The 21,200-nt window shown below is 41.8% G+C and overlaps 1 protein-coding gene across 3 annotated transcripts in view; it reads left to right on the top strand.

Annotated features, from left to right (window-relative positions):
- Positions 1–21,200, top strand: part of CNTN6 (contactin 6) — a 131,838-nt gene that overhangs the window by 70,141 nt on the left and 40,497 nt on the right. For all 3 annotated transcript variants that reach the window (XM_027743885.2, XM_027743884.2, XM_039380821.1), the window contains exons 5-8: positions 491–586; positions 9,259–9,462; positions 11,785–11,887; positions 19,735–19,919. In XM_027743885.2, the coding sequence (XP_027599686.1) occupies positions 491–586; positions 9,259–9,462; positions 11,785–11,887; positions 19,735–19,919 (588 nt within the window). The remainder of the gene's footprint in view (positions 1–490; positions 587–9,258; positions 9,463–11,784; positions 11,888–19,734; positions 19,920–21,200) is intronic.

The following is a 21,200-nucleotide window of genomic DNA, read 5'->3' as shown; positions in this document are numbered from 1 at the left end:
ATCCCTTAAACATCCACTCTGTGGGAGTCCTGATGAGGTTTAATTATCACTTGCATATACAGAGGAACACACCTGCTTCTTATTTCTATACAAAAGGAAACACCACAAAATGCATTATTTTTTTTTCCCAGCTCCTGTAGTTTAAGAGTCTTGTAAGTTCCAAAAAAAATGATGCTGGAAAAAGTAATGGAATAATGCCCTGGCTTGGCAAGGAGAAATCATAAATACAGACTCCTGGGGTTAGAGTAGAACTGATTTATGAAGTATCTTGGGAATACCAAAGGACTGGATGATCCTGGAGGTCTTTTCCAACCTTAACAATTCCGTGATAAGAGGTTGGATGGTCTGTTTTTCTGTGCAGTATTTCAATTCACAGACTGATATTATGCCACATTATTGAATATATGAATCTGTTACTTTAATGGATTTATCAGGATGGAATTAACAGTAAATCTAATAACCAGGTTTTGTTTTCTCCTTCTCTTTCAAGATCTGGAAAACTTTGAAACCAGGACAAGGAGCACAGTGTCAGTGAGAGAAGGACAAGGAGTGGTCCTGCTCTGTGGGCCTCCCCCACACCATGGAGGTATGATGGATAACCCTACACTGCCTGATTAGCACTGGAATTTATTTGTGCATGAACTATCCGGGTTCACAACAAATTTGGATTTTATTTCTTTAAAAGACACTTCTTAGAAGTCCCTTTTTAATAGTTCTGCGGTTCCTTGAGGGACTAGAACGTGTCATTGTTCTTCGGGTGTGAAGAGGCAAAGAAAGCAGGAAGGCCTCAAAGACCATCTGTGACACATCTCAGCTCCTTCACACCCATGGAATGGCAGAGGAGAAGCCATCAGCTATTCCTTCTGCATCAAAACTACTTCAGGCCTGCATGGAAAGGCTTTTTTAGGGCTTGTCACTTCAATGCTCTAATTGGAATCCCACATTATACACATTAGATTTGTCTTCTGCTCTTGAATACCTGATTTTCTCCTTCCTGATCATCATAGAAAAATTTACATTGAAAGGGGCTTCTGGAGAGAAAAAAGTGCCTGATTAAAGGAGAGTTGATTAGATCAGCTTTCTTGATATTTTTCAGTGCATCAGATAGAGAATGAAAAGGAGTTTTCTGAGGAATTGATTTAGGGGTGCCTTACATCTGTCACCGTTACCTGCTGCTGCTTCCTCACCATAAGACCCCTGAGAACTTCCTTTCTGTGTGAGGTAAAGTGAGGTAAAGTCCAGGTGACACAAAATGAACCAGGGATGGCCTGAGCACAGCATTCCAAAGTTTTCATCTGAGGCAACCCTAAGTATGGGGTGGAAATTTCCTTTTCCCCCTTTTTATAGCTCTATTACCACCTCCAACATCAGCATTTACAGAGCAATACAAAGGCTTGAACACGTGTGGGATTTTTTCTTAGCATTTTTTGCACCTATCAGAAGTGAGAAGCCCTTGAGTGATCTTTTGAGACCTAATTTTCCCCCTCCTGGCAGTGACTTCCAAAAGTTTTGAACCACATACCTTCACAAATCTCCTTGTGGGGTGTTAGAACCCACAACAAAACAGTTTCAAACCTTTTGAAGTCTGGAATAAGAACTTTGTTTTCTAACAGAACTACCTGAAGAGGATGGGAAATTTGGAACAGCAAATTAATAAAAAGGGGAAATATTAATAACACAGTCACCAAATTACCTTGTCCTGGACTTAAAGAATAACCAGTTTTTTGATGACTTATGTCCTGCTTTTGGCAGTGACTACACACCCACAGGAGCTGCGGTTTTCCATGTGCCAGTTCCAAAATCCTCAATTCTTCTTAAAGAAACAGTTATAATTCCCAGGAAAAGGTAAATAATGATCTGTAAAGAGGATACAGGATATTAGAGAGGGAGAGAAAGCCATCAATCAGTTTAAAGGCCTCAGGTGCTGAAGAGAGAGGCAGTATCAGCTCACTGGGTGTTCACAGCCATGTGGAAGGAGGGTATAATCCAGGTATAATCCAGGAGATGAAGGGAAAGCTGGCCCTTAAGGGTAGAAAAGGCTTGGAAGAGTTCCCGAAATGGATCAGTGGGACAGACAGAAAGACAACACATCCATCCTTGAGCCACTGAACTACATATTTTTTCCTCTTGCTGTAGGGGAAAATTATGATTTGGCAAATAGGACCGAGTAGAAGAAAACATTCAGACCAAACAAATAGTTACCAGGTGAGTTGCCCCACATTAACTGAGCTGACAAAGTGCTGTCCATGAACAAAGCCTTTAGCACAGGGTTCCTGGAGCTGCTCACCAACAGGCCTGGAAAATGCATTATTTGAAATAACAAGTCTCTAAAGAACAGAAACCGAGTTCTTTGGTCATCCATAAACACTGTATTTAGGACTCAAAATTATATACCACGGGGAGGAAGTACATGGTGTAAACTCTGATAAGTCATATGCTATCTCAGGATGCTTGGGAAGTTGTTTTTATTGGAAAGATTGTATATTTAGGTCTTTCCTTTAATTGGAAGCCTTGCCTGACTCACAATACCTGCAGGAGAAAGGATTGCTGGCTGTGCTTACAGCTCCCACTGCAAGCATTCTGTACAGTACTTTAAATTTGGCAGGAATTAGATGTCAAGGAATTTGGAAGATAAACCACAGCAGCAGGAAAAGAGTTGCCTTTCCTATAATCTAATGACTTGAAGGAAGACAGAAAACCTCTGTGCAGCAGTTCTTTGAAGCAGCTGTTATTAATGTAGTTATTTCAAAATAAGACACACTAAGTAAAACCTCCTGCCAACCTAAAAAAAAAAAAGTCAGTACCTGCTTCCTCTAACTTTAGAAGTGACAGAAAGGCAGGAGGCCAAAAAAAAAACAAGGAGGTTTCATTAATTGAAGTTTCCTCCCATGTAACATCAAGAAGTAGGAATAGGCAGGTGGAAGAAGAGCTCAAGAAGTTTTTCTGCTGTCTCTGGTCTCTAGAGAAGTGTTTCACTTCTCTTTCTACCCCTCTCTGCAGAGATCAGGCTTATCTAGTCCTCCACCAAGCAGCCTGCAGTTAAACTCCCTGCTGAGCTCACAGCAAAGCTCAGCAGATGTTGGTCACTCAGCTGTTAAAGTGCTTTCCACGATCAAAAAATATCTCAACTATTTAAAGCTTCTGTGTCATTAAACTCAGTTTTCCGATGCAGTTGACAAGGGAAGATGTGCTACTTCTTTTTTGTACACATTTCATAACTGAGACTGCATTGATATAGAAGAGAAATTCTTGATTATAGAAGAGAAATGAGTTATTTCAATTGAAGAGAGAAGGAAGAATATATTAGTCAGCTAAAAAAAATAAAATTAAGAAAAAAAAGTACAAAAGGGCTGCTCCAGCAGTTTTCTTGTCAGCTTTAGGCCTTTAACTACCACTTAGAGAAAAAAAACTTTGCAGAACTGTACTAAAACTAATCTTAAACTTGTACTAAAACAACCCTTAAACCAAGAGAACCTGTGTTATATTATTGTGAACAAATATTAGGACAAGCATGAAAGAAAAAAGACCCACCTACGTTTGTATCTTAGATCAATTAAGACATTAAAAATTAGTTACAGCTAATGAGCTAAGAATCAGAGCCTGTAATTAACTTTCAAAAGCCAGAGCAAAGCTGCCCCAGGTTACCTGATCCAGCCTAAACCCTCCCTCCCCTCACCTATTTGTGCCCCAGCCTCTCTGTTGTTATTTATGAGGCTCATTAACACACCTTACAGAGTTCAACGTGTGACATCCCTCTGCTTGTTAGGGAGGCTCAGGAGTGCAGGGGTGGGCAGGGAAATTGTATTTTTTTCCCGAAACATCTCCACTTCTCTGGCTTAAGTTCTTCAGGTCAGCTGATTTTCCCTGCATAACCAACACATAGCATATTTTACAGTTGAAAAATAGTGTTTTATACAGAGCTGTGAGGCAGAGGAAGCTGAAGGAAGCCTTAATTTCTGCAGCTACGCACGAGCCTGACCTGACTCTGATTAAGAAGCTGCTGCCTAAATGGTAATGCTTGACACCAGACTATGGGGTGGACTGTTGTTCATTTATTTTCTTAGAAGTGAAGGCTGATCTAAAGCCTGTTCCCTTCAAGCTGGCTCCCCGCAGAGCTTTAAGGAAGTTGCTAATCTTGTTAGGAGCAGCGGGATCACTCCTGCATTTGCATTTATTTGTGCAGAAGAGCTGGGAGCTGAGGCTGTGGGATTTCTCTGTGCTGACACCGCCGTATTGAGGCTGCCTTAGAAAAATAAAACACTCTTAAGGAAGCAGGAGCCCTGTGGACCTGCTTAGAGGGGGGATGTGCCAAATCCTCAGTCAGCCAAGGCTGGGGAAGGAGGTGCACGTGGAACTGGGTGTGTGCAGAGGATGAGATGAGATGTAAAAAGGTCTTTGATTTCTGCATTTTACGTGAAACGCTGCACTTGAGAAAATGCATAATCTGAGAAGGTTTGAAGTGCCTCTCCCTTTACAAACTGAGTGCCTCAGTCATGAGCCGAGAGTCCCTTTCTCTCTGCTCCCGTGAATCTTTAATCCAGCTTTCCTGCAGCTCCGGAGGGAGGGAAGGAAGGGTCTCCTCGCTGAGCCCAGCCTGGAGCTGCTCTGCTGCACAAGGAGCAGGATTGATTTGGGTTTGCTAGGGCTGAGGGAAGCACTGAAATGTTCTATGCCCAGCCCAGTGTATCAGCAGTGATTATCAGCTCTCCTCTTTGCCGGCTGTGCTCTGCAGGAAAGGCTCAGAGCTGCCGGGTGATGCTCTCCTGCCTGCCCCACTCAGGACCTGCCCACTTGGGAGAGGTGGAGTTCACCTGCTTTTGGGGGTCTTTGGGCTCAGAAAGGAGACTGACACCACAGTCACTGGCCTTGGATGAAAAAAAAGCCTAAAACACATCTTAATATTGCAACACCATAAAGTAGCTTCTGCTCTGGCACATCCATGACAAAGTTTGGGATGCTGTGATCAATTATCCCTCCACTAACGTGTAGCCCCTTTGATCTAAAAGCAGTTCTTTGCCCACCAAGAATCTCACAGAATCAACACCACCATTGAGATCACTGTCTCTTGAGAGAAAACATCATTTGTGATGTTTGAGTATTAACATATTTGAGCATTCAGGGCTCAAATATGTTAATTTGGGCTGAGTCCCATCAGCTAACCACGTGGAAAGGGTCGTGCTATTGATTGTCCCATAGCCACAGAGAATTTTAAAAATTAATTACCTGACTAATGTTTTTGAAGCCCATCTTGGAAAACACCTTGTTGGCACATAAGTGTTTATTTCTATCCTCAGTTTTTTACTTGATATTAATAATTTTATTATTAGTTTGTGGGAACTAAATCCTGGAACTTTTCAGAGTGCTCTGATATTTATAGTGTCATTTTTTTATAGGTCTGGTTATCAGAGGGATTCTCTCTGGCTATAAATCAGACTTTTTTTTACCTAAGGATAAATCATAGTTTGTCTTTGGAACCAGCTCAACTTTTACTGTGAACAATTTCCTTCAAAATTTTTGGAAACCACCCCACAATCTGGGACCAAATTCTAAATCACCACTGAGTAAGGACTCATCCAAGGTTACTCCAAGGTGCTTTTCTCCACACACAGTGGTCAGTGAACATCTCTGGAAGGCCTCCCTTCTCCAGCATCTTCTCCCACTGTCCTTTCTTTTGCTCATTTGATGGATTTGCTACAATCTGAATTCTTCAGATCGACCCCAAATGGAAAAGTTTAAGTTATAGTAACTCCTTTTATGGTACAGCATTGGATTTTCTACTCTGTTACCTGTTGATTTAACTTCCTAAGAAAAGACACTGTGAAAGGGATTGCTGGTATTATGCCTTAAAAGAGAGGAAGAAAAGTTCCATCTCCAAAGTTTAGTTCCTTTCTCTTGAGATCTCATCCAACTCCCACTGAAGTTAATTAAAATTAGGGTTTCTACAGAGTTTGGTGGAGCTGAATTAGGCTCTAGGCAAACCTGGCCTAGGGATGGGTGAGGATGAACCTGCAGTTAGGAGAGAGACAGTGTTTATATCCCTTAGACTGGGGGGAAAAGGGATTTAAATATGAAAAGGAGGGGTCTATGCTTATTCTCAGTTAATGGGAAAATTCATCAGTAGGCCCTAAAGCAATGGTGGAGCACAGACAGTCACAGAAACTTCGGAAAATGAAGTCAACTGGAACCCCCTGAGAACTGAAATCAGGACACAAAAGGTTTGGTTCTCCTTTGCTGATTAATTAATTCACAGATTGACCTCCTGAAAAATGTCTGCACAGCACAAAGTTGGGTTTAATAGAGTTTTATTATAATCTGTCCTGCACAGAGAATTCAGCTGCATCACCAGGTCCTACAGCAGGAATCTGCAGGTCTGTGTGAGGAGGAAAACAGGGGTTCCAACTGGCAGGAAAAGTTCTCAGGGTAAGATCTGAGGAGATGGCAGATCCAGGGTGTTTGTTCCACACAAAACCCAAGCTGACAGCACACTGTTTAATTGAACACCCATTAAAGAATTTACCTTGCAAATCTTCAGCATTTTCTGTAGAGTGCCCAACTTGCAGTTTAGAGACCTTCAAAGAACGAGTTGAAATCAGAGTTTTGCCCACACCAGTCACTTTGTCTGTTTGTCCAGACAAACTATAGTCAGCAAACTTTGTGCCTGAGACAGGCAAACAGTCTGTATATCTCTGGAAGATGTATCAGCTCGTGGTTACATCACTTATTTCTAGCTGAAAATTCCTCTCTTCTGTAAATAGATGCTTTAACCAGGCACCTGAAAGTACATGGGCATTAAAAGTGAAAACAGGGGGGGTTATCCTGTGTGTGAGCACATGTTCATGTGCACACGTGCTGTGTTACACTGAATTAATTGTTTCATCCTCCAGGTTTACTGTAGACCACAAAAAAGGTTTAAGCTGTAATAAAACAGTGCCTGTTGCAGGATTTAGCCAAGTATAGAAAGAGCCATTGATTGCTCCCTGGAGGTGCATCATTTCTAATGAGACTCCTAAAATGTTGGAAGCTGATAACATAAAACTCCACGGAACTAGTGGAGTTTGCAGACTTATTACCATCCTGTTCCCAGGCTGGAACTGAGGTGGGGGAAAGGAACGTAAATAATCTTTTCCGAATGGGGTTGTTGATGGGGGAAATGTGGAAAAATGAAGCTGTTGGCACAACACTGCTGGCTTATGAATTATGCATTTAATTAAGGAAAGCTAAACTGGTAGATTTTGAAACTTCTGATTTACTGTGGCTTCTACAAGGCAGGATTTCAGCCCTGCTCCTGCTGGTGAGTGTTGCAGCGATGTGGAGCAGCAGCACAGCAGAGCTGGCAGGACACCTTGGATGCACCCACCTTGCAGCAGCTGAGGGATGAGCTCTGAACCTGCTCCTCAGTGACCAAGCCTTGGCCAAAATTTCTTGCCCAAAAGCAAGGTTCTTGGAGAGATATCTGCCTTTCCAGGGTGGGATAGTCAAATAAATCAGTTTAAGTAGCCTGGACTGTAAATACACATTATTGAGGTTTGCATTGTGAAATATTGTATGAAAAAAGGTGGCAGAAAAAGGCCAAGAAGTGAGAATAGGACAAGAACTGCGGAGTAGAATTAAGTATGGAAGATAAGGAGACAGGATCACATACAAAGTAATCACCAAAATACTTCTGTGCAGCTGAGCTCTCCACTTCATGAAAATCTAATGACAAAGCTCCATGGTCCCAGTTTCATTTTTCCATATTCAGAGTGAGGAAAGGAGCTGTAGCACTGCCCCCTGGATTTTCAGAGGAGAGTGTTATAAGCAGAAATAATTCCCCAAAGCAGCTTTCTAATGCCATTGCAGCGCTGCCATTCCTGCTTAGAAACAGACCAAGCGGGGAAATGAAAAGTAGCAGGGGCCAAAAACTCCTGTGACCTCCTGAAGTGGCTTGAAACGAGTTTAAAACCAAAGCAATGCTTACCTTGCCTTTGCTAATTTGTGCATCCCTGGTGGTTTGCCCCGTGGTGCCTCGTTCCTCAGGGAAGCAGATGATGCTGGGAGAGGGAATTTATGTGGAATTTGTGTGGATGCTGGGCTTGATCCCTCCTTTGGTGCAGCTGTTAAACTGCAAAGACCAGGAAGTATTGCTTCAAACAGGACATGCCCTGGGCAATATATGCTATGATAGCCATGAGGGCAGGAACACAGTTGACCATGCAGGTGATGCACATATTGTAGTAGACTGTGCTGGTTTAAGGGTAAACCAGCAGGGGAAATGAAGCCAACTCAAAAGAGAGATTATAAGTAAGAATAACAATTTAATAAAATAATACAATAAGTACGATTATACAGACAAACAGTTGGTTTTAACCCACAAAATCCAGATGTATAACCCAGCACCCTGGGGCATGAACAGAGTGGTGTTTGTTGGGCCCCCTGAGTCCAAAGTAAAAGGAGAGGGGAAAACCTGTTGGTGAGAGTGCTGGTGCAGTCTGGTCAGGAGTGGTGGTTGCAGTCCGGTCGAGAGTGGTGGTCTCAGTCTGGTTGAGAGTGGTGGTCTGCAGTCTCCCTCTGGATCCCATGAGTGGTTAAAAAAGTCCCAAGACCCCAAGATTATACATTCTCCATTTCAGGCAGGAATGCCCAGTACCTCCCTCAGGGCAGGGAGTTCCACAGTCGATGTGAGGACAGGAGCATCCTCCTATCTCCAGGCCTCTGAACACTACCAGTTTATAGCCTGAGGTGTCAGGCTACTCTGGGCAGAGGCTGTAAATGGTCTATTGAGAACAGTTTCTGGGAAATGGCATGGAAGGCTGTAGAATACACAGTTTTGGGTTACACCCATCCAGTGATGAACTGGTCCCAGCTGTTCTAACTAGGACATAGACCATTTAAGGTCACAGTGCAGTAAAACAGATCCAGCCAGTGAGAAACTCTTGACTGTCTTTTGTGTCATGCTGATGAACTGTAGCAATGAGAATGACACATTGCAGCCACAGCTTATCAATATGGGTGTTGTTCCTATGTTAGTGAAATTGTTGGGTATTCATTGCCAAAATGCAGCTCTGACAGAAACGTGCCTGGTTGCATTTGGCAATTTAGCAGAACTCGAGTCAAGGAAGGAGCAGTTTGCCTACACAAACGTTGCTGAAGAGCTTGTGAAACTGTTCAAGAAGCAAATAGAGCATGATGAAAAAGAGGTGATTTTTGAAGTTTTGGCTCCCCTGGTAAAAAATGATGTCACTAAACTGCAGCTGGTTGAAGCAGGTCTGTGTTTTCCAGGCTTGTCCTACACGTGGATGTTCAACAATGACACCTTGGACCTTGGGGAGGACGGCCGACGCTTTGTCTCCCAGGAAACAGGGAATCTGTACCTGGCCAAGGTGGAGCCCTGGGATGTGGGGAATTACACCTGTGTGGTGACCAACAGGGAGGCACAGCAGAGTGCCAGGGGACCTCCCACCCCCCTCACCCTCCGCAGTGACGGTAAGAGCCTGGGGGGTTTGTCTGCCTAAAAACAGGCAGTGGAGCCATAAAACCTACATTCCATAAGTTTCAGGATGACTTACTGGCCCCTTTAGCTTGTTAGTACCTTTGGACAAAAAACTCCTAAAGTGCAGTATCATCATTCTTTGTGAAGCTTCAACAGAACCAGGCGAAGGTTTTCTGGCTGTAAAAACACCCTGAGGAAGAGATATAACACCTGATATAAGTAGTCAAAGCTACTCAGTTAAAACTATCCCAGAAGGTGTGATACTGTGCCAAAGGAGAGGAAGAGGAAGAGAAGGTGAAAATGGGGTCTTCTTGGGACCTCTGACTCAAATTTGGGAGGCATGGCAAGGGCGGTGCTGTGAGACGGATGGTTTTGGAAGTGGGTGTAACAGATGAGGGAACGTCCAAATATTGTAATTAGAAGCTGAATATTGTAGTTAGAATTTTAATATTGCACTTAGAATTTGAATATTGTAATTAGGATCTGAATATTGTAATTATATAATGGTACAAAGTTGTAAAGCCTGTGCAACTCTGGGTGTGCAAAATATTCCTGTGCACCCTCAGCGCCATAATAAAGGAGGGGGTTTTGCCTTTTAATACTCAAAAATAGTTCAGAGAATTATTTCTCCTGTTTTAAGGCATCAGCTGCACAAAAACAACTGGTCCTGCTCTGGTTGTTGGGAATTCACACCCCTGAACATCCCTATGGAGGTAACAAGCTCCCAGGAAAGGTTGTGCATCAGGACACGATCCCACAGCATGTGCTGGGCTGAAGGGAGATTTGAAGTGTCAGGACAGGGCTGATGAGATAAACACATGCAAAGGAAGCAGTGCTCAGTGTCACTGAAAAGCAGCCAGAGGATGTCACATGGTACATTAATATTTCTCATCTCAAGCCTGTGTCGAGGTTTAAATCTGACAAAGCTTCCTAAATTTATAACCTAACTATAGCTCAAACATCAACCCCAGCAAGCTGCTTCCAAATGAGTCACTGAGGTGAGGAACTCACCTGCACATGTACAAATACCTCTCTGGCAACACTTTGTAATGAAATGTTCACAGTGAGGAATACAGACGTGGGAAATCTTTACATAAAGTTTGTTTTGTAAATTTGCCCACCTAAATTTCAATATACTTGTACTGTTTGCAAAGCAGCAGTGACAATCAGGAAAAAAACTCTGCATGGAGTTGGATTTCCAGGATAAATAAAACTCAGTTGTGTATTATGGAATAATACTTTCACTGTGAGACTCTGCTGTTCTATAACAGTCAGATCACACAAAGCAAAGTCGTAATTCCCCAGCTCAAAAGTTAATAATTTGGTACAGATTGTGATCGTAAATTCTGAACATCTTTTCTGACTTCTCTTTTTTTTTTCATTTTCATCACCCTATTCCTTTTCTCAGGCTCCTTCTATCTGTCTCTTTATCTTCTCCCATTCACTTTGGTGGCCTCTGGGTTGGGTCCAAAGCTGGCAGCAACAGTGGAAATGTGCAACATTACCCAGATTCCCGTTAAAAATTAAATATAAAATAATATAAATAAGAATATAAAATAAGAACTGGTTCATCTTCAATGTGGGGTCTGGGCAAAGACACTGTGCAGGAAAAGAACTGATTTATATTCATCCCTGCTGTTGCAATGAGTTCCACTGCAAGATGCATAAAAGACATTTAAGAAGTTCAGCTCAAAGTTTAGTTTCCCAAATCAACCCCCAAATCTGCTGCAAAATTAAATGCCCTAAATTGATACTGGATTATCTGGGCTTTATCAGATGTTCAGCCAGATTTTCAAATGTGATAATTCCATCTAATTACACCAGCCTTTCTCGAGTCTGCAGCTCACATTTGGGTGTTTTAAAGAAGTTCGAAGCATTTTGAAAGTATTTTGGACTGAGAATTCTGTAATTCTCTTGCACCCAGAATCTATTTATTGTCCTGAGAAGTGACTAAGGTTAAAGGCATTGTTTGTTAACACCTCTTGGCAAGAGATGTGAACTCTAAATTACCTCTGAAACACTAATCACTAAATTCTTTTACATGTGTATATATATATACACTAAATTCTTTTTACTTGTATAAAGTCATGTTCCTCAACTCCTAAATGTAGGGAACTCACAGATTTCCCAGAAGTTTCCAGCATGGGGTTGAATTCCACCCAGAAGGTTCAATCTGCTCCATCCTGTCCCGATTGCCACGGGTGGAACGTGAGGCTCTGACATGATTAATGCCACCCCTTTCTTTTACACCGAAATTCTGTTGTGCTAGACAGGTCTGGGGCTCAACTGGAGTGAGATGTTTTGATGTTCAACAGGTGTGATGGGGGAGTACGAACCAAAGATTGAAGTCCGTTTTCCAGAAACAACGTACGCGGCGAAGGGCTCGTCCGTCAGACTGGAATGCTTTGCCCTTGGAAAGTAAGAGTTTTCTCTTTTATTAAAATGGGGGTTTCGACACTCTCCTACAAGGAGAAATATTGACTTTCTTGAATTTGCCCCTTAGAATTTTTTTGGTCAGAGTGTGACTCCGTGAAACTTATTTTTTTAACCTTGGTTTGATGGTTTCTGTGCAATGTGTTGGCAAGGAAATGAGAAAGAAAACTGCACTATAACTGAAGCTCACTGGATTGCAGCCTGAAGCAGGGGGAGGAGGTGTGGGAAGGGGGGGGGAAACCAGAACAAAGATTATATTCCTTGAGAGCAGTTTTAACTCTGAGATGAGATCTGACTCCAGGTGACAGCGTTCAGTGTGACTGCACAGTCACATCTGATATACAGCAAAATAGGATTTCTTTCTGTTTGTGTGACATCATAGAATGATAGAGAGGTTTGGATCGGAAGGGACCTTAAGGATGATCTTGTTCCACCCCCTGCCATGGGCAGGGACACCTTCCACTAGCCCAGGTTGCTCCAGCCTGGCCTTGGACACTTCCAGGGATGGGGCAGCCACAGCTTCTCTGGGCAACCTGTGCCAGGGCCTCCCCACCCTCACAGGGGAGAATTGCTTCCCAATATCCCATCTAAACTCACTCCCTGTCAATCTGAAGCCATTCCCCCTTGTCCTGTCCTTCCAGGCCCTTGTAAACAGTTTCTCTCCATCCTTCTTGTTGGCTCCTTCAGGTCCTGCAAGGCCACAATTAGCTCACACTGAAGCTTCTCTTCTCCAGGCTGGACAATCCCAACTCTCCCAGCCTTCCCTGCCAGCAGAGCTGCTCCAGCCCTCTGATCATCCTGGAGCCTCCTCTGGACTCGCTCATTGCTCACAATTAAATGTAGGGAAGCAGGTTATGTTTCAAGAGCACATGGACTCTGCAGGATGGATCCAACAGATCCTTCAGGCACCCTTGTCTCCACAGTGGAGCTGAGGAGCTCTGGGAAGCTCTAACAGCAGCCTTTCCTTCTACAAATCCACCTTCCTTGCAGTACTTCTCCAAGTTTACTCATCCTACTGTCCCCATTCCCTGCGTTCAAGGAGCAGGTGGTGAACTGAATCAGTGTAACCAGCCCACCAAAACCAGTCTTTCCAGTGAACATCCCTTTTCCCTGGAAAAGCCAAAACAACCCTCAGATTGTTGACCTCTGTTTAGTTTAAGTTCACTTTGACAATCCCTTTTAAGGCTGTGAGCTTTTAAAGTGTTTAGAGCTTTCCCAGAGGTTAAAAGCCTGACTTGCAGACAGCACAAATTAATCAAACGTTCCTCTGGAACCTACGCTGGGAAGGAGAAAAATAAAGCAAATAAAAAGTTAATAAGATCGAAATGGCCTCGCCTTTCAGATGAGATTTCTATATAAACTAATTTTACAGCTAATTTTTATTAAAGGTATGTGCATTTTTTGGCCCAAAACAAGTACCAGACTGGAGCACTCCTGCTGAAGCTGATTTTCTTTTCCAAATACTGTCAAGCTACTTCTCTTTAAATACCTCCTTAATTGTGTGTTAGTCCGTGCAGGCTTTACATTTCAAGTTGTCATTTCATATTCCCATCTGTTGCATGGGAAGCGGGGAACAATGAGACATTGGCTGCAGAAAAGTGTTTAAAAAACAGAGTAAATGAGATGTAGAAAACAGTGATACCTTATTGAAGGGGTAAAGACGGGTTATGTTAATATGATGCACAGATTTTACCATTTTAAGAACATCTTAAGGACAAAAAAGTGAACTGTAAGGACACAGAGACAACGAGATCCCTCAGGGAGCACAGTATTTTCTGTGCAGTGCTTAGAAATGGAATGCCTGAGAGGGTTAATGCAGCCTTAGAGTATTTTTTATTCTTCTTATATATATTTTTCTTCTTCACTGCTGCAAGCAGTGCTGCCATACTTCCCTGGAGTTCTACTGCCTAAACACCAGTGATCCATGGGCCAAAATCCATCATCCACAAACTCTTTTGTATCCAAGGCTGATGTGCACAGTGTTTGAGGGGCTGTTTGTGAGCAGAGGCTCTTCAGTGGCATCACTGGAGAACTTCTCCTGCTGGATTTTAAATTTTACAGTTTGGCTGTCTCATATAGAAATGTATTTTTTCTCTTTCCCTGCTTTTTTTCTCCCTGAACACAGCCTTGAACCACATTTGCACCAACACATCGACGCGTGCAAAAGGCTTTATTTTTAAATAAAGCTTTATTTTTAAATAAAGCGTTTCTACGTGAATCAAGCAAGAGAAACAGATTGCAGGTGAAATGCTCTTAACTTATTAGACAAGGAGAGATTTCTCCAGGTATGTAGGTGATTAGTGGCATTGTGAAAAGCTGGAAGTTTCCTGCCTCCAGCTGTTTGCAGTCACAGTCAGACCCATCCAAACTCAGCAGCACCTTTGGATGCTGAAATTCCACTAAAACTGGTCCCTGCTATTGTCTGTTTATGTTAAAATCAATTCAGCCCAGCATTTGTTGAGCTGTACCTCTGATCTGCCACGAGCACTGAGGGTTATTATCTCACTCAGGTTTCAGAACTGCTTTCCCATTATCCATAATTTTCTATATTCCCACTGTTAGTCCGGTGGTTCAGACAATGCTGTGGCTGCTGCTCCCTGTGTTCCGTGAATAACAGAAATCTTTCACGTTAAAGGCAGATTATAGGCAACCCGCTGGGGCTTTGGGCTCCAAAAGTCTTAAATGCGAGTAGTTTTACGGTATTTAGAGAAATAGCATCTCTTTTCTATATGGAACAGCAAATCACACCTATTGGACTCTGCTCAAAAGGCCCTTCCTCGTTTAAAATGCAGGTACAAGAGGCCAGAGTTTAAAACTCGGTTTAAAACACCTTAAAGATGCCTTATTTTTTTTTTCCCCTGAGGGAACTCAAAGTCTCCTTCAGCCTGGCCGTGGGGCACCCTGGGGCAGGGACATTCCACAAAGATCTTTTTGCATTTTACATTAAAAAAATCATTCTTGATTTTCACAAATCAGCCCCATAAACTCTTGTTTTGAGGGAAATAAGTATAAAAGGGTTAAAGACTCAGCATTTATCTCTGGGATGAGGGTTTGGAGGGATGGATCCCAAATGTGCTTGGGCCACTTCTTGCCTCTGAACCTGATTTTGTAGAACAGACACCACGAATATAGAAGGGAAGATTTTGCAAAGTAAATTAGTCCTCACTGGGATGGAAATACAATTAGGTAAAAAATTCTCTAATTAGAGTGCAACTATCAGATGACCTAAACAAGCAAACAAATGCCTCTTGCAGTTAATTCTTTAAAAGAGGGAAAACTGAAATATGAAATAGTGGCTTCACTATTTTGAATCCTGCAGCCTGTGGCAGTTTAATAGAAGAGATGAGACTTTGTGTTCTGCACCAATATTCATTATGTTGACAGTGTTTAATATTATGCCAGTATTAAAAGTCCTGCTTTGGATCAAGCTGCATTAATCATGTCATATATCCAAATTATTGCTCCCTGTGTCTTTCAGAGGATTGAGCACCATGGAAAGAATTATGTTCAGTTGAGTTCCTGTGCCTCTATCAGTAGATTTCTCCCAAAATAACTTTTTTTTTCTGTTGCACAAATAAGAACAGTTCCTGCAATGAAAAAAAGCACAGTACTTTCCATGTCTGGTGCACATATTTATTAAATTCTGTCTGTGGTTTATGTTTTCCTTCATTCCCCTCTCGAAGGTAGGGAAATAATCTGTTCAAAATCCCTGCAGATGGGCTGTTGCCAGCTAAGGTTGTAAAAAGCATATGTGAATAACATAAAACAAGATTTCTTTCAACCCAGAATATTCATTTTTCATGGGAAGGCCCCACTTATTCCTCTAAATGTATTCATGGCAGGGTTTTTCTAGTGGTTGTTGTTACAAGGAGATAATCACAGAGCTACAGGGGGGTTCCAATAACCATCTTTACTAAATTTACATTAAAAGACCAGACTTCACCTCTGGGGTATTCTCAAGTTGTTTATGTAGGAAGTTATAAAAGGATCTATTACAGGATTTGAAAATCATGTCTATGTGAAGGACTTTTGCCAACACAAGTGAAGTTTGCTGCTTTCATCCCACATAAAACTAATGCCTGAAGGTTTGTGTTTTCAGGGCTCAGCAGATCCTCTCTCACGTAGTTGGGGTGAGTAACTTGTGCCTCCAGGAGGATGAGCCACAACACCAGGTCTAGGAAAACTTTGCTGTTTCCCAGCTAAAACATGAAAATAATTCAAAATTGAGTGTTCTAATCACAGTGCTCCTTGGATCCCAATCCTTCCCCGTGCCAGCAGCGCTGCAGACGCCAGAGCAGCTTTCAAACCTCAGCTTTGTCTCATTTGTCTGACAAACCATGGGCTTCATTACTGAAACTGTAGATTTAATTTCGTTTTGAAGGGCCCCCAGATGCACAGGACAAAGGATGAGGCACAGTCTCAATGCATCATCTGCCTGCAAAAAGGTGGCACCTTCATCACCGTGGGCTCTAATGCTGCAGACAAATTAATTCCGTGTTCACTCTGACAACACTTGTCACCAACCACAAAATATTTTCCATCTCCTTTTCTCTCCGAGTTAGTAACTTATGGTTTCGTGATTCTGCTGCCTGTATGGTGGAATATAAATTAAATTAGTCCTCCTAGATGCTCTGAAGGTTTCCAACAAACTGCAGATTTATGTACAAAGACATTCTCATATTTATGCGCTGTTTTCTTATTTACTCAGGTGAAAGCCAGACTTTGGCTATGAAGTGTAATAAATTTGAGAAGTGCATCCATTATTTCTTTATATATTCCAAAACTTTTTAGTCCTGGGCAGTTATTTGTTTTAATCTGGTTATTGGTAGTGACTAAAGAAAAAAAAAGACCCACCAGTGGCAGGAACGCCCCAAATCTGCATGGGAAGATACTGGTCTGTGTTGCAATGTCAGACACTGGTCTTCATAGCAAATGATTGTGGAGCATAATCCTACAAAAACCACAAGGCTATATTATTCAACTATTTTTTTAATATATATTTACCTACACCTAAAGGACAGTTTCACTTCTTAAAGCATCAACTTCTAAATAGATCAGTTGTTCCAGAACCCAGTGTAGTCAATCTAAATTTTAAATGGAAATTCAGAAGTTTGTTGGGTTGGGGTTTTTTTGGATTTTTTTTTTTACCTTGAAAGGTTTCACATGATCTGGAGTAAGAGATGTGAAAAAGAAATTTGGTTATAAAGATGTGAAGGAGCATCAGAAAAAGGTGAAACCAACCCCAAAAGCCTGATTTCTGCAAAATACACTGACTGAAGATGCTGGGAAGTGTGTGATAACGAGGTATCAAGGAAGAAAAGACCTGTAGAGAAGGTCCTTGCCATGGGTAGTGGCAGTGGCTGAGCGGGGGATGCTCCCACACTGCTCCTTTAACCTGGAGCTCGGGCAGATGAGGAGCTGCTGCCCTGACCAACAACTTTTTTCTCCTGATAAACTTGGGGCACTCAGGGCCAGGCTGCCTGGCAGGACAGCAAAGAGCTGATAACTATTTATTGCAGTTGTGCCTTTAGACACAGCCAAGGTGATGAACCAAACTGAGGGTTTCCTGGCCTCCTGCTGCAGCTGAAATGCAGAGAGAGCGCCTTTCAAACACCGGCGTGTTCGGCCAAAAACGAGCCAAAGAGCCCAGCTCGCCTTGAAGCATCCCCAAGGATGTCATTATAAGTCTGTGGCGTGGATAAGGAAAACAGGACAGTGCCTTCAGCTCAGACCTTGCTAAACCTGACTTGACAAGTTGACAGAAGGGGCCTTTTCCCACCAAGCGCTGCCTCTGGCCTTGGTGTCAGCACAGACTCCCCTCGTTCATGAATAGTCAGAGCTGAGAGAAAACAAAGGGCTGAGAGAACAGGAAACAGTGAGATGAAGAACTTTCAGGTAGCAGAGAATGTATGAATGCATCTAATTATTGTTTTCTTCTCCTGTGTGGCTGTTAGGTTCCTTTATACAAAAAAAAAAAAAATAAAAAATTAAAATCCAGAAGAGATGCCTTTAGAGGAAGTAGTTAAATGCTTCTGGCATTCTGAAGTTCTCCAGGAGCTGCTCACCCACTGTTTAATATGCAGGAGGATTTGAAAAACCAGCCATGCTCCTCTTCATGTCATCAACAGTCTGTATCAATCCAACACAAGGCTGCAAAAGCTCCTCTGGCTGTTTTTCCTGCCTGGAGCACGACAATCATGAGATAGACCTAGTCTGGAGCTGTGCTCCTTTTAAATAACTAAAGGTATCTTGCTTTATAAATAACTAACTCGCTTTGCAAAAAATTCTGCATGAATAATGTCATGCAAGATTAGTCTGGACAAGTGTGCATCTGAAATAGCTTTTGGTCTCCCAGTAAAGGGCAATTAATAAAGGTGGTAATGACAACAGCTCTTGGCCGGAAAGAATTGAAATTTAAACAACTCTTCAGGTCTTGAACCAAAATGGGGAAGAGAAGAATAAAATCTCAGTTATTCTTCCCAGCTCTTTCACTGGTTAATGGGGCCTGACATGTCCCACTCTCACTTGTAGTAAATTGTTGAGATGATATAAGAGTCAGAACATGTGTACATGTACATGAGAGTTATCCACACCTGTAGTGATCCATACAGATATATTTCTGTTGATTTGACATTTGCAGTTACTCTGTTAATACCTGCCCAGCTGTTCAATCCCTGGCATTTGCTGAGCACTCACATTTCTCCCAAATTCTGGTTCTTGCTTTGGGTTAAATCACAGCCACACCAACTCCAAAGGCACAAATCAGGCCCAAACTTACTGAAATATTAAATAATTAATCCATTCTATATCTGTGACTTGATTTCTTTGTCCAACAAGCAAGGATTTGAATTTAAATAATTTAAGGTGTGAGCTGTTACAGTCTCTGCTAAAAAGGAACAAATCCTTTGTAAGTCAGCACTGCAGGCAGAGACCTTGGAGACTGGTCACAAGGACTTTTAATCTCCATGAAAGTTGTGTTTTCCATCACTGTTCATGTTATTCCAAAGGAAAAGAAGTCAGCATTTAGCCAAAACCTCTGGAAAAAACTGTTCAAAATCTAAGTTGTTAGAAAAAGCAACTTACTTCAGTTTGCAGAAACAGAAACTGTGAAATCCGAGACTGTTAATATTTTAAAGTGGTTTTGGTGACATAATAGATCATGAAAGTGAGGCTTGGATGATTTGGGATATTACCAGAAATCCAGAAAACATTTATAACTGCCTTCAAACTTCACTATGGTTTGTTGTTTTACAGGATGCATTAATCCAAATATAAACGAAAATGATAGAAAGCTACAAAAAACCACAAAAAAAATAAATATTCCCTTTTGTCTCTATCTCCTCTCAGCCTCAGTGTCTTGTGCTTTCCTCTTCTCACTCAGATTTATTGTTATTTTTAGATCCTTTGAATTCTTGGCCAATACTTCCTATTTTGGGGAGTGAAAATACCTCTAATGCTGCAGGGAATCAGTTTGCTGTGAGAACCAGTCAATAATTCAGCGCCTCTGTGCTGTTCCTTTGGCTTGTAAAGTTGTTCCTTCGGTGTCACAGAGTTTAAAAGAAGGTTTGAGCCCTCAGTAAGTTCCTAAGGGGAAAATACAAATTGGCCTAAGAAGAAATTATAGAATTGACTGTGCATTTCATCTCACTGTTGGACTTGTGCTCCTAAATAAATTGAACAGGTTAGAACACCTCTGACTTAAGAATTATGCTTAGAAACAGAAATTACGTCTTTTAAAAAATATTATTACTCTCAAAGAAGGCTTTCACATTCTTTTTTCTCTGCTGTAACCAATGTTCTCTGTTTTTCCCTAATGAAACACAATTATTTAGCCCTGTCCCAAGTATTAGCTGGAGGAGGTCCGATGGAAATTCCTTGACAAAGAAAATTCAACCCAACAAAACCAAAGGAGTTCTTGAAATCCCCAATGTTCAGCAGGAAGATGAAGGTTCTTATGAATGTGTTGCAGGAAACAGCCGAGGAATAAACATTGCAAGAGGTCAATTATTTGTCTATGGTAAGCAGATTAATTTTATTTTCGTTCTTTTTAAAGAGCAGGGTGGGGTTCTCTTGGGTTTTGCAGATGAGGTCTTATTAGCCCCTCACTGGAGGTGTAAAATGCAGGGCAGGTTAAGCTGATTAAAAACTGTTTGGAGTGACCTTCCCTGAGCTACAGCCTCAGCAAATAAAGATATTTTGCATTAAAACTCAGGTTGGAAGTGTGGGCTGTGCCATGAGGAAGTTGGAAAGGTTAATAAAAGGCAGGAAGGAATCCCTGGTACATTCACATGGAACTTTAAAGGCAGAGATTCCTTCTCAGCAGCAGAATTTGTGCTGCCCCAGATGCAGATCAGGGGAGGATTCAGGAGTTTTATCCCTGGCAGTGGAAGGTCATTTCCCCTCCTATTGGAGCTCAGCTCCATAAACAGATGAGGGTAAAGCAGGAGAAGCTCATTCCATTCCTCCCTCTCCTTCCTGCTGGCTAAAAGTAGAGAATAATAGATCTGGAAAAGAGTTCTCCCTTCAAAAGTAGAGAATAATATTCCTGGGAGTCTGTTCTCCCTCCCCTTTTCACTTCCCACGTGCATTAATTTCCTGTGATCACAGTCCCACGTGCTGCTCCCTCAGAGCCAAGGTGAATTATATGTTCTTTAGTCCCATTGTTAACACCCAGGGAAAGCAACATATTTTGACAGCAATAAGAGTTGAGATTTTTTTTTGCCTTTACCTCATAAATCTTTCAAAGGAAAAGGAAAAAAAAAATTAAACATAACAGCAGTAAGAAAAATCACAGAAAGAGAGACTGAGCCTACAATTAACATCCATTGAGAAGACTTTGGCAAGTATTTTTCTTTTTATTTTTTTTTTTATAAAGTAAATCTCTTTTAATGAAGAGATGCAGCTTTGCTGATAAGCCACCAGCCTCCTGCAGCCATGGCTAATATCAAGATATATGCCAGGAAGAGAACAGTCTGCTGCTTGTGTGAATATTTAATTATTTCTTGGCTTTTAAGGGGTTATTTTTGCTCTCATTGCACACTAATTTTTTTCCCAACACCCATCAAGCAGTTCCATTAAAATGAAGTTCAGTGGATTACCTGGACGTGATTGAGAACAGCACAGGCAATTACAAAATTATGATCAGTTAATTCAATCTAAAACAATGTGCTTATTAAATGTGCTTTCTACATTAATTAATAGCTGCTCATTACGAAATACATAAACAGGGCTCATGAAGCTTTTACACGAGATTTTTTTTGTCCTTTTAGGAGTGGGCTGGTGTGTTATCTACATAATT

Source organism: Pipra filicauda, unplaced genomic scaffold (genome assembly GCF_003945595.2).
Source record: "Pipra filicauda isolate LSUMZ 115617 unplaced genomic scaffold, ASM394559v2 scaffold204_size1372650_pilon, whole genome shotgun sequence".
In the NCBI taxonomy this organism is placed as follows: Eukaryota; Metazoa; Chordata; class Aves; order Passeriformes; family Pipridae; genus Pipra; species Pipra filicauda.
This window is presented reverse-complemented; position numbering and strand designations above follow the sequence as displayed.